The following is a 13,231-nucleotide window of genomic DNA, read 5'->3' as shown; positions in this document are numbered from 1 at the left end:
AAATTTTCTTTTCTTCTTGCACAATTCTTTAAACCACCTGCTTTTTTTTGTTATTTTTTTTTTTCAAGTTTAATAATTGTGAAGAAGCCATGAAAAATACCTATTTGACTATAAATAATCCATCATATGTAAAACTTTTATGTATAATTTTTTTTTTTCCTTCACGTTCTTTAATTCCTTTTTTGTTGTTATCTAAAGCAGATTATTAGTCTGCGTCATCTATAAGTCAACGTGCTATCTACTATTAATTGTTGTATTGTTTTCTTTGATAGCGCCGCTCAACAATTCTAGAGAACAATAAAAATTAATTCCCAAAAGGGATATTTTCTCAATCGAAAATACCTCATCTTTTGGCAGATGCATAGTGTAAACAAAAGAAAAGGTATTAAACTGTTCCTATTTCATTGACGAGTTTCGTTCCACATAAACAAGTGTCCGCTCGTACCGTATTTACCACTATAGATATGAGCTATGGAACTATACATGATATGAGTGACTCGGTGACGAACTACCGAATAAAAAAAGCCCAAAATAACATCAAGGGATGGTACGCTTATTCCTTCTCCAGTGAGCCATTTGTGGTTTCAGCCGTTTCGACGTATATTCCTTTATTGTTGCAGCAATTTGCCAATATCAACGGTGTGAAAGTGCACGATCATTCTGCACCTTGTCTGTCAGAAACGGCCGGTGATTCAGATAAGTGTGTTCTTGGTCTCTTCAACAATCGGATCTTTGTAGACACCTCGAGTTTTGCATTGTATGTCTTTTCCCTTAGTGTTTTGTTCCAAACTGTTATAGTTATTTCTGTTTCCGGGATAGTAGACCTTTGGGGGAGTGTTAAATTCAAGGGAAGAGTTCTAGTTTGGTTTGGCGTTGTGGGTGCGTTATCTACTGTTGCGATCTCAAAATTAAACGATACCCAGATTTATTCCCTAGCTGGGCTTTATATTGTGGCTAACGGTTGTTTTGGTGTTATCAATGTGGTCGGAAACTCACTTTTACCTATTTTTGTCAAGGATTCATTGAAGTGTCAAAGTCAAGGAGATTATGAACCAGATCAGGTGGACTCACTAACTACGTTGATTAGTGGTAAAGGTGCGTCGCTAGGTTATTCAAGTGCCCTAATTGTGCAAATCATGTCCATGTTCTTAGTCGCATCGAAAAAGGGCAGCAAACAAGATGTGCAGGTCGCTATTCTTTTCGTGGGTGTTTGGTGGTTTTTTTGGCAATTACCCATGATATGGCTGATTGACGACGTTTCAATACCAACAACAACAACAACAACAACAGTAGTATCCACCAACAGCCCATATCCTGATGAACAAGAGAGTGTTCGACAGTTAGATTGGAAGGCGTACCTTTCATATGGCTGGCTGTCGCTTTTTGAATCATTTAAGCACGCCAGATTGTTGAAAGATGTGATGATTTTCCTCGTTGCATGGTTCATCATTAGTGATTCCATTACCACTATAAACTCTACTGCGGTTTTGTTCTCCAAGGCAGAATTACACATGAGTACCCTCAACCTAATCATGGTAAGTGTATTGACCGTTGTAAATGCAATGCTGGGCGCCTTTATGATTCCGCAATTTCTTGCCACGAAGCTCCGGTGGACTTCCAGTCAAACCTTGATGTACATTATCATTTGGGCAAGCTTCATACCATTTTATGGTATCCTCGGGTTCTTCTTTGATGCGTTCGGCCTGAAGCACAAATTCGAAATGTTCTTATTGGCCATTTGGTACGGATTATCATTAGGTGGGCTCTCCGCTGTTTCAAGATCAGTTTTCAGTTTGATTGTACCTCCAGGAAAGGAATCTACATTTTTCAGCATGTTCAGCATCACGGATAAGGGGTCATCCATTCTGGGGCCCTTTCTTGTGGGATTGCTTACCGATAAGACACACAATATTCGATATTCGTTTTATTTCTTTTTCCTGCTTTTAATGCTATCATTACCAGTGTTGAACTGTCTGGATGTCAAAAGAGGTAGAAGGGAAGCTGAAGCATTGAGTCAAATGCTACCTGAAGATGAAAGAAGGCTGGACTAGTTTTTCCCTTAACACAAAAATTCACGTATGTTCATAGATCTATATGTATATACATTTATTTATTTATATATAGGGCATTTAATTTCTTGAAATTTTCCAGATTTTAATCTTACCGTCATCGCCACCAGAAACAAACATTTCTTTATCTACAGGGTTTGACGCGACTACGTTGCAATTTTTCCCCATGGGTTTCGTAGAGTTACTCATTATTGTAGAATGACCAGATAGCACGGAGACCAAATTACCTCTAATTCTATCCCAAATGTAAATCTTGCCATCTTCTGAGCCGCTCATGACAAGCTTATTTCCGTAGGCAAAGCAGGATCTGATTATGAAGTGCTGTTGCTTCTGGCCGAAGTACTTTTGAATAAGGATGTTTTCCCTATAGTCCCACATTTGCAGCTCGTTATCTTGCAAGCTGACCAGCACCGAATATTGAGACTCCGCTATTTGTTGCTTATGGCCGTCTTGGTGCGCGGTGTTCAACGGTAGTGAAATGCAAGTCATGTTTTTGCCGACGTCCAGTCTTGCGATTCTTGGGATCAGGAAGTTTTTCAAATCAACCGTTTGCTTGGATAGCTCCTCTCTGGAGGGGAACCCGCTGAAGTCGTAGACGTCTATAACGCCCTGGTGGGTCATTAAGAGCACATACTTGTCGTCGTAGCTTATTTTCACATCGTGCACTCGTGGGAAAGTTTCGTCGTCCTCGACGTATTGCCAGTTGCCATTGCCGCCTGCCTTGGGTGCGTAGAGGACCTTTGTCGGATCGATTAGTTTTCTTCCAGAAATGTTTTCATCGTGGCCCAGCGCGATACAAGTCCGGCCCTTTAGGCTAAAGAGCGATTCCTTTGTCGTGAGAGAGTGGACAATAGCTTCTCTGTCGGGCGATCCGACCACCATCCAGTCTGCATATTGCGCGGTGTGGAAGGCATCGCAGCACCACACCCTTGATTGGCTGGAATTTGCATTCGCGGGTCTCGACGAAGACGACGTTGAAGACTCCGTATCGTCCAGGTACGGGGAGGTGTCCAGTTTGAACGAGTCCATGGGCGAGAGCCTTGTGGAAGGGTACGGTAAGAACGAGTCTGAGGCGGATGCATCGGGGCGGGAGGTGGCATTCATGTCGTATATGGTAACGTCTTCACTGAAGGGGCACGCGACGAGGTACTGGCTGTTGGGAGAGAACATAAGATACAGTACAGATTGCGACAAACTCACGCACGTCTTGTGGATCTTGAAGTCTTGCTCCACGTCATAGACTGTGATGAAGTAGCCTCTCGAAGATTCGGAGGTGGCGGAGGCCAGATACCTGCCATTGGGCGAGAAGGTTAGAAACCAGATCTCGTCCGTGGTGTCCTGGATCGTCTTCCATTCCTGGAAGGTCACTGTCAGGTCGTGCGAGATGTTATCCTGCAAAAGGTTGATGCGATGCGCGGACGAGGAGAAGGAGGCGTCGTCATCCGGGTCGATGATATTGAAAATGTCCTGCGACTGCTGGTACTTGATTGCCTGTTTCAAGAGATGCAGGAGACGGCCCTTCGGGACGAGCTCGTTCGGGTCGATGTATTTGGAGATGGCGTCCATGAGATGGTCCCGCTCGAGGTTCAGGTGCGCGGTGAGCTTCGGGTTGGTCAAGTACGTGGACAGTTCTCTCAGCGTGGTTTCCGGGTTGAAGATGTTTTCTTCGTTGAGAAATTGGTCGTTGGACACCAACAGCGAATCCCATATCTCGATGAAGTTCTTGAGGATTTTGCGCAGGTACAGCACCGGCAGCGCAGTGCGCGGGCCTGCGTGAGAGGCTGCGGTTGCTGCCGGGTGGAAGAACTCGAGGAAAATCTGTCTGTTGACGAGGATCATGATCTCGACGTAGTTTCTGAGAGTGGCGATATCCGCGTCCGAGCAAGTGGACGAGCTCACGGAGCCCATGAGTAATTGCAGCTGCTGCAATTGCAGCAGCATATGATCGAAGGACGAAGAGGCAGTCACGGTCGCGGTCGCGGTCGCAGCGGCGACGACGACGACCAGTGTCTGAAGCCACTCGGGCCTCAGGGGCGAGCAATTGGCAAGGGGCAGCGAGCACACGATGTGCCAATCGATGAGATGGAACTGCCCGGCCTTGACGAGCTTGAAGAACGTCTGGATGTGGTTGGACTCGTTCTGGTACCCGCCGCTCTCCAGGAGCAACTGGTCAGCGGCGGAGTCGTAGCCCAGCTCCTTTAAAGTATGGATCAGCAGCTTAGTGAGCTGGTGCTTGTCGAAACAGCCGACGGCGGCGGCGGGCGAGCTAGCCTCCTCCGCGTCATTATTCAGCACGTATGCGATCTTACCGGTGTGTGACATGGGCTCGAGTGGTATGGTGCATGATCGTGTCGAATCCAAGTCGCGACGCTGGTGAAGGGAACCTGAAATCCATCCACATACATTCATTTACTCTTTGTTTTCCCTTAAAAACCAAACGCCCGTTCCTGATGATATTGTTCATTAAAGAGAGAAAATCATAAGTACATATACAGAAAAAGGTATACATACATATACATATAAACAGGGAAAGAGAAAAGAAGAAGAAACGCAAGAAGATCATGCAACAAGCGCACACAGCGCGGCACCGACACCGGAGCCATCCTTGGCAATCTTCAGATGCACTTTTCTCTCACCCTCCGCGCCCAAGGGCGACAGGGCCAGGGCGTGTCTCAGCATGGACCTGAACCCGGGATAGTACTCGACCACGGAACCGTCGCAACCAATCTCGACCTCACCGTGGTATCTCTTGTTCAAAGCATTGGTCTTGATCAAAATGGCAGCGAGCGGCACGGCGGCTAAGTACGCGGATCTTCTGGAGATCGCGCGAACCAGTTTCTGGATTTGCATGCGCTCTGTTGGCGTGGTGGGCAATCTGAGACTCTGTAGCAACGACAGCTCCGTCTCGCGCAAGCCCGTGGAGTCGTCAATCTCGATGTGCGATAGCACTTCGGACGACAACTGGAAGGGCGTGGTCAAATGGCGGGGCAGTTGCTCCTTAGTGCGGTACTGTTGCAAGAGCAGGCCCTGCGAGTGCAAGTCCACCAGAACGTTACGCAGCACTTCACCCAAGAACATGCCGGAAACACGCTTCTCGAACAAGTGGAACCCCGGGTTGGTCGACAGCTTTTGGTCGATCACTACGTCGTACTTGGTGGTGGGCAAGTGCTTGAGCTCGTTGTCGAACGACCCCCATTCCACATTGATGATCATGTGGGTCTTACCCTCCTTTATCAACTTGTCGCGCAGTTCCTGGGGCAACTTGGTGATCTTGTTAATCTCCTCCATGTAGCACCCGTTGGTACCGGTGCCGAAAATGCACCCGATGACCGGCTCCGAGATCTCCCCGGAGGTCATCGAGTCCGTGTTGTCGGACGTGTAGCAATGCGACAGGTACGTTCCGACGGTGTCGTTGGTCAATGCGACGACTTTGACCATGGGCATGCCTTGGGCACGCAATTGCTCCTGGTACAGCTGCACCACGTCCTTTCCGACGGTGTCTGCGATACGGAACCCCTTGGTCCAGCGGATCAGCGTCCCGGAGTTTAGAGACGTTTGGTCCACGGGATACGAAAAAGTGAAACCCAGCTTCATGGGCTTGGCGTCTTTGCCCTGGGCCAGCTCGTCCGGGTGGTACTTCTTCATGAACGCCAGCGTACGACGTGCCAGAAACCCAAACAGGTCGTCCGAGGTGACGTTCTCGTCATCCAACAAATCGTCTGGGATCTTGGACTTCATTTGCTCCATGGAGAAAGAATGGTCCCCATGCAGGTTCACGGAGCAAATACGGAAGTTGGTACCGCCCAGGTCGGCGGCTAGCAGAACACCGCGTTCGGTCCCGTTGGGTGACCCGGTGACGAAGGCGGGGATCATGGGGAGACCCTTGTCCGAGGCCAGCGTGTGGCCTTCCTGTGGAGGGGTAAGGCCCTTTTCCATTTGTTCGATGAAGTAAGCGGTTAGCTCATCCAGTTTCTCGGGCGTGACCTCGAACTCGTCGCAGATCTGGTCCACGGCCTGTATGACTGCTCTCTCTGTGGCCTTGTGTAGGTCGTCAAAGGACATTATTGTATCGTGTGGTGTTGTTGTGTTTGCAGAGGCTGTGTGTGGCCCTGGGGGAGGGGTTGGGGGTCGCGTTGATGGAGGCTATTTATACGGGCGTGCTCCCGTGGGCGGGTACCCGCGAGAGCGTGGTGTGACACCACGCTCGGGTCACCACCCCCCCCTTTTCAGGGGGGGGTGGGCCGTCGGCCCACCACCTAAAATGCGGGGTGCAAGCGCCGCGCCTGCCTTCCTTTTCGAAGGGACAAACTCTTCGGGACACGTGGCCTTGGGTTTGTTTCTCGCGTGGCACGTGACATTGTCTTACCCTGCCGGGCGGCGCCTCTTTTTTTTCTTCTTCTTCTTCTTCTTCCCTCTTCTTTGATTTCCAATTTGCCACCGTGTAGGTTTCCGTTGTGCTGTTACAACACACAACGAAATAGAAAACTCACTGCTTTGCATATATATATATATATATATATAGTAAGTAGATTTTCTCGCTACTGCCAATATACCCGGTTCGCACTCTCAAAGCCAGTAAGCTCTAGACAAACAAACATCCAACCTAATATCATTATGAAGTTTTCTGCTGGCGCCGTCTTGTCATGGTCCTCCTTGCTGCTCGCCTCCTCTGTGTTTGCCCAACAAGAGGCTGTGGCCCCTGAAGACTCCGCAGTTGTCAAGTTGGCTACTGACTCATTCAACGACTACATCCAGTCACACGACCTGGTTCTGGCAGAGTTCTTTGCCCCATGGTGTGGCCACTGTAAAAACATGGCCCCTGAATACGTCAAAGCCGCCGAGGCTCTTGTTGAGAAAAACATTACTTTGGCTCAGATCGACTGTACTGAAAACCAGGATCTGTGCCAGGAACACAACGTCCCGGGCTTCCCCAGCTTGAAGATCTTCAAGAACAATGACGCCAACAGCTCAATTGATTACGAAGGACCCAGAACTGCTGAGGCCATCATCCAGTTCATGATCAAGCAAAACCAGCCCGCAGTCGCCGTTGTCGCCGATCTTCCTGCGTTCCTTGCTAACGAAACCTTCCTAACCCCGGTCATCGTCCAATCCGGTAAGATTGGCGCCGACTTCAACGCCACTTTCTACTCCATCGCCAACAAGCACTCCAACGAGTATGACTTCGTCTCCACGGAAAACGCAGACGACGATTTCAAACTTGCCATCTACTTACCCTCCGCCATGGACGTACCTGTAGTTTACAACGGTACGCAAGCGGACATCGCTGAGGCAGACGTTTTCGAAAAGTGGTTGCAAGTGGAAGCCTTGCCCTACTTTGGCGAAATCGATGGTTCCGTGTTCGGCCAATACGTCGAAAGCGGTTTGCCCCTGGGTTACTTGTTTTACAACGACGACGAAGAATTGGAGCAATACAGACCCATCTTCACTGAATTGGCCAAGAAGAACAGAGGCCTTTTGAACTTCGTCAGCATCAGTGCCAGCAAGTTCGGCAGACACGCCGGCAACTTGAACATGAAGGAACAGTTCCCTCTATTCGCCATCCACGACATGACCGAAGACTTGAAGTACGGTCTACCTCAACTCTCCGAAGAGGCATTCGACGAATTGACCGACAAGATTGTATTGGAATCCAAAGCCATTGAATCCCTGGTCAAGGAATTCTTGGAAGGAGACGCCACCCCCATCGTGAAGTCACAAGAAGTCTTCGAAAACCAAGACTCCTCCGTCTTCCAATTGGTCGGCAAGAACCACGACGAAATCGTCAACGACCCAAAGAAGGACGTCCTTGTTCTGTACTACGCCCCATGGTGTGGTCACTGTAAGAGATTGGCCCCTATTTACCAAGAATTAGCCGACACCTATGCCAACGCCACTTCCGATGTCTTGATCACCAAGCTGGACCACACCGAAAACGACGTCAAGGGCGTCGTGATCGAGGGCTACCCAACCATCGTCTTGTACCCAGCTGGTAAGAAGTCCGAATCTGTCGTATACAAAGACTCAAGATCCTTGGACTCCCTATTCGACTTCATCAAGGAAAACGGTCACTTTGCAATTGACGGTAAGGCCTTGTACGAAGAAGCCCAAGAAAAGGCTGCCGAGGAGACCGATGCCGCTGAATTGGAAGACGAAGAAGACGCCATTCACGACGAATTGTGAATTATGTTATTTGGTGTCTTCCATTAAATAGAAATATAAAAACTTAGAAATTCTTTAAAATACAGAATGAATGAAAAATAAAATTAAATAGAAAAAACTGTTTGTGCTATATTCATCACACTTCACGAAGAACGCCTCAAAGTAGGGAAAAATTGAACACCTAACAATAAGTGCAGTGCATCAACTTGACGCTACTAGGCCTATAACTCAAGAGAGTCCCGTACCCCCCCTCCAATTACCGTAGTCGAATATGGCCGTATTCACACCCCCACCAGATACCAACAGCGCTCCCGACCACCCTCAATCGCAAGACATCCACGACAAAGATGATAATGACGTTAAGAAATTCTACATAAGGCCAAGCTTGGGTCTGAAACTATGGGGGCCTCTCGTGCCCGCTCCCGATAATCTATCGGGACTATACACTTTGATCAGCATCCAATCCGCAGTCGGCCTCTTTGCCCTCTTCAGACTGAGAAGACTCTACAGACTACCGCCACCGCGTCGCATCGCCACTCATGCTCATTCAGATTTATCCTTTGGCGAACTGCCCAGCGAAATGATCGTCAACGGCAAGACCAAAATAAGAAAGGACATCGCGGACTTCCCCACGTTGAACCGTTTTTCTACCACGCACGGCGACATCGTACTCGCTCCTCCCCCCATCATACCTCGCCAGTCTCGGTTCATCAGCATGAGGAAACTCTTTTGGGGGTTGTTTGGCTCACTTTTGCTCTCCCAATCACTGCTGGAAGTCACACGCCTGAACTTACTCAAATATGACCCCTGGTACGACGAAATGAAATCCGTGCGTGACAAGAAATTCTTCAACAATATCGTCAAATACTACCACGAGGGCATAGACCCCACTAAGATAAAAGTCAAAGATGCCATGAACGGCACGCCGCTCTCGACAAACATCCCCGAAGTCAAGCAAAGCGTCGCTCTCGCTAGAGCCCAGGTCGAGGCGCAAAACCCCATCATCAAGTGGTTCGGACCCTTGGAATACAAGCCAATGCCCTTCAACGAGTATCTCAATCGCATGGAGTTCCACTTGGACATGTTTGAGTTCTTTCAAAACAAAAGAAACATCAGAGAAAATTCCATTGAGCTCATAAATTCCATATCCCATCGTCCACAATCCTCCACGGGCTTGGAAGACCTTTCCGAATCCAAGAAACTACACCTACAAAATGTCGAAAAGAGACTGCATTTCCTAGAAACCTCGAGTGACTCCATTGCGACACCAGCGAAAAGAAGATCTAACGCCGTGCTCTCTCGGGGCGTTGTCTTGCCCCACGACACAACCGCTGCTCAGGATATAGACCTCGATACAATGAGATCTCTATACGATCCGTGGATGACTTTGGCCTTGGAGACCTCCCTGAGCATAAAATTCATACCCACTACCATGCCCTCTCATACTACGACTCCTAACAGTACAGACCCGCCCGTACCTGGACCTACCCCCAAGGCTCTCACTCACGAAAAGACACATTGAGTCTTTGCTAATCCTTTAGTTGTGGTGTGTATGTATTGATCTTTTTTCGTGCCCCGTGATTTTTCAACGACTACTACCCAAAAAATATGGCTGGGATTTGATTTATATACGCGAATACATATATATATATATGTATATATATGCACTAATAACTAATACTTACATTCTCACACTCCTCTCCACAGCAATGAAGATAACGTATACGGCTCTGGTGTACGGCTTCATTTCACTTTTCCTAAGCACGAGTTGTGTCCAAGCGGTTTTTTCAGAAGATGCTTTTGTCATCGATTGGCAATTGGCTAACTTGGGCCCTTGGGAGAAAATTATCCCTGATGCTCGAGACCGCAACCGGGTTCTAATCGTTTCCAACTCCACTGAAACTTCCTCTTTGGTTTCTTCTTTCAATATTTCTTCGGGACAAATTCTTTTCAGAAACGTTTTACCCTTCGCTGTCGATGACATTCAACTGGATAGTAATGACCACAACATCTTGGTTTGCGTGAACTCATCAAGCCAAAAATGGCAAAAATTTGACTTACATGACTGGTTCTTACTGGACGAAGGTGTAAGTAACGTTCCCGCCACAACTATTTTGCCACCACTCTCATATCCAAATGATCAAGTGATCATAAAGGGCGATGGACTGCATGTCCTTGACAAGACATCGGGTTTGGCCCAATGGAAATTGGAATTGCCTCAAGGGTTTGATAAGGTGGAATATTTCCAATATGAAGATCCCTTGACCTTAGTGTTGAATGTTAATCATACTCAGTATATAGGATTTTCTGTCAATGGTACAGAATTGATACCAGTTTGGCAAAGAGAAGAATCATTGACTAATGTGGTAGACTATGCTGTATTGGATGTTTTTGACTCTAGAGATGTGGAATTGAATGAAGATATGAAAGCCGAAGTTTTTTCTGATTCTCTGTGGGACGCTTACTGGCTCAGGTTGACAACCAATGGGAATCGCTTATTGAATTTATTGAAGGACAATCATTTTTCACCAGGACGTATCTTCACTAAAGTCCTAGGTTTGGATTCCAAAGATACCACCGCATCAGACTTAAAATTTGGGTTTGCCAAAATTTTGATTGTTTTGACCAATGATGGCTTCATCGGTGGCCTAGATATGATTAATAAGGGCCAGCTTGTTTGGAAACTCGATTTGCAAATTGACCAAGCTATTAAAATGTTCTGGACAGATGAAAACCATAACGAACTTGTTGTTTTTTCCCATGATGGACATTATTTGACAATTGGACTCACTAACAACTTACCGATTATTAAATCAAGATCCTCTCTACCTGTAAAGAAAAACGTTTATTCTGTTATAAAGTTGGAGGAACACCAGTATCAATATTTGATTAAATTTGACAACGCAAATCATCTATTGTTTACATTAGATCCCCGCAAGGGCATGTCTGCATCATTTCCTTTCCTCTTCCACTCAGGTTCCCGGATGTTCATCACAGAACATGATTCAGATGGCATATACGGCTATATTATAGAGAATGATTTGATAAAAGACACTTGGCAAAGAATTGTGACGCCAAAGGAAAAAATTGTGGCATATGACAAGAGAGGTGAAACAAACTTAAATAGTCTCGGTATTACCTTGGGTGACAAATCCGTTCTTTACAAATATTTATACCCAAATCTAGCGGCTTATTTAGTCACTAATGAAGAACTTCATACAATTACTTTTAACTTGATTGATACCATTACCGGTGAAATCCTGGTCACTCAAAAGCACAAGGATTCTCCAGACTTCAGGCTTCCAACAGATATTGTTTTCGGCGAATATTGGGTCGTTTATTCCTATTTCAGTTCAGAACCTGTTCCGGAACAAAAGTTAGTAGTGGTGGAATTATACGAATCATTAATCCCAGACGAACGTTTGTCCAATCCATCAAACCTCGTTTGTTATAATCCATTAACCGGTAACGTCAATAAACCTCAATTTCTAACTAAGCAGTTCATTTTCCCCGAGATTATTGAAAAAATGACCATATCCAAGACGACCGATGATATTACCACAAAGGCAATCGTTATGGAATTAGAAAATGGCCAAATCACTTATATACCAAAGCTTTTCTTGAATGCAAGAGGCAAACCAGCAGAGGAAATGACCAACAATGATAAAAAGGAGTTTATGGCTACCCCATACACGCCGGTTATCCCAATCAATGATAATTTCGTCATCACACATTTCAGGAATCTATTACCGGGAGCTAATTCCAAATTAATCTCTATCACAACCAACTTGGAATCTACAAGTATCATTTGTGACCTGGGCCATGATATTTTCTGTACAAGAATCACTCCTTCTGGTCAATTTGATCTAATGAGTCCTACATTCGAAAAGGGTAAACTGCTCATTACCATATTCATCCTGTTGGTGATCACCTATGTTATCCGTCCTTCTGTCTCAAGCAAGAAATTGAAGGAACAATGGTTAATCAAATAGATGTCTACATACAATTTTTAAATATCAGACACACACTCTAAAACTCTTCATTTTTATTCTTTCCTTTTTTTTCCCCTCAGAAATCGTCAAATTCGTGGTTATATAATCTTCTTTTTCTTGAAAAATCAAAACTAGATTGACTAATTAATGAGATACCGAACGTTGAAGACAGCCTAAATACTAGCAAAGAAGATATGAAAAAAGTGTTCGAACAATTTCGAAAAAATGATTTATTATTCCAGATTATCAAGGGCCCGCAGCACCTGGAATCCCCGAAGCTTTTTGTACTTGACTCATCATTCAATCCACCACACCTAGCTCATTTCCAACTATTATCGCAAGCCATCAAAAACTTCAAGTTAAACAATACCCAGTCGCATATTCTATTGCTCTTGGCGGTGAACAATGCAGATAAACTACCTATACCAGCATCATTCCCACATCGTTTGGAAATGATGTGCTTATTTGCTAATTACCTTGAGGAAAAACTACCTCAGTCTGTGGTATCTGTCGGGCTAACCGTTTTTTCGAAGTTTATTGACAAAGACAAGGTTTTGCATGAGCAGTTTACTCAGGAATACAATACAAATATAGGCTATCTAGTCGGGTTTGATACAATCGCTAGGATCTTTGATGAAAAATATTACCACCCCTTAAAAATCAGCGATGTAATGGAGAGCTTCATGTCAAAATGCCAGTTGTACTGTTTGGCGAGAGATCATTGTCACCTCGATGCGGAATCGCAGTTGAAGTATGCCAGTGATATACTTGCGGGAAAGTACGAACCAGTTATACCAAAGGAATGGGGGTCTAGGGTCCATGTCATGCAAAATGATTATCCATCACTAAGAAACGTTTCTTCATCAGAGATTAGAAAAAAAATAAAGGCCGGCCAGGTGGAGAAGCTAAGGGATGAGCTGCCATCTTGCATATATGGTTATGTGATGAAGAATAAGACAATATTTGATTGAAAAGAAAATAATGATAGAGATTTGAAACGACATTTTATAA

The 13,231-nt window shown here is 45.8% G+C and overlaps 7 protein-coding genes across 7 annotated transcripts; 5 read left to right on the top strand and 2 right to left on the bottom strand.

The window, feature by feature from the left end:
• Window positions 1-464: 464 nt before the first annotated feature.
• ATG22 (Atg22p) lies at window positions 465-2,051 on the top strand (the record flags this gene model as incomplete). Its single annotated transcript, XM_056231481.1, has 1 exon — window positions 465-2,051. One exon carries the CDS (start codon window positions 465-467, stop codon window positions 2,049-2,051), a length of 1,587 nt encoding a protein of 528 aa, XP_056086318.1.
• Window positions 2,052-2,129: 78 nt separating this feature from the next.
• GID7 (glucose-induced degradation complex subunit GID7) lies at window positions 2,130-4,391 on the bottom strand (the record flags this gene model as incomplete). The annotated part of the gene is made up of 1 exon (XM_056231470.1): window positions 2,130-4,391. The coding sequence occupies one exon, from the start codon at window positions 4,389-4,391 to the stop codon at window positions 2,130-2,132; it is 2,262 nt and encodes a 753-aa protein (XP_056086317.1).
• Window positions 4,392-4,628: 237 nt separating this feature from the next.
• GLK1 (glucokinase) lies at window positions 4,629-6,131 on the bottom strand (the record flags this gene model as incomplete). The annotated part of the gene is made up of 1 exon (XM_056231459.1): window positions 4,629-6,131. The coding sequence occupies one exon, from the start codon at window positions 6,129-6,131 to the stop codon at window positions 4,629-4,631; it is 1,503 nt and encodes a 500-aa protein (XP_056086316.1).
• A 552-nt stretch (window positions 6,132-6,683) lies between these two features.
• On the top strand, window positions 6,684-8,249 carry PDI1 (protein disulfide isomerase PDI1; the record flags this gene model as incomplete). Its single annotated transcript, XM_056231448.1, has 1 exon — window positions 6,684-8,249. The coding sequence occupies one exon, from the start codon at window positions 6,684-6,686 to the stop codon at window positions 8,247-8,249; it is 1,566 nt and encodes a 521-aa protein (XP_056086315.1).
• A 250-nt stretch (window positions 8,250-8,499) lies between these two features.
• Window positions 8,500-9,750, top strand: MGR1 (Mgr1p; the record flags this gene model as incomplete). Its single annotated transcript, XM_056231437.1, has 1 exon — window positions 8,500-9,750. The coding sequence occupies one exon, from the start codon at window positions 8,500-8,502 to the stop codon at window positions 9,748-9,750; it is 1,251 nt and encodes a 416-aa protein (XP_056086314.1).
• Window positions 9,751-9,937: 187 nt separating this feature from the next.
• EMC1 (Emc1p) lies at window positions 9,938-12,220 on the top strand (the record flags this gene model as incomplete). Its single annotated transcript, XM_056231426.1, has 1 exon — window positions 9,938-12,220. One exon carries the CDS (start codon window positions 9,938-9,940, stop codon window positions 12,218-12,220), a length of 2,283 nt encoding a protein of 760 aa, XP_056086313.1.
• A 194-nt stretch (window positions 12,221-12,414) lies between these two features.
• On the top strand, window positions 12,415-13,191 carry POF1 (nicotinamide-nucleotide adenylyltransferase; the record flags this gene model as incomplete). Its single annotated transcript, XM_056231415.1, has 1 exon — window positions 12,415-13,191. The coding sequence occupies one exon, from the start codon at window positions 12,415-12,417 to the stop codon at window positions 13,189-13,191; it is 777 nt and encodes a 258-aa protein (XP_056086312.1).
• Between the last annotated feature and the right edge of the window lie 40 nt (window positions 13,192-13,231).

This window comes from Saccharomyces kudriavzevii (assembly GCF_947243775.1).
Source record: "Saccharomyces kudriavzevii IFO 1802 strain IFO1802 genome assembly, chromosome: 3".
In the NCBI taxonomy this organism is placed as follows: domain Eukaryota; kingdom Fungi; phylum Ascomycota; class Saccharomycetes; order Saccharomycetales; family Saccharomycetaceae; genus Saccharomyces; species Saccharomyces kudriavzevii.
This window is presented reverse-complemented; position numbering and strand designations above follow the sequence as displayed.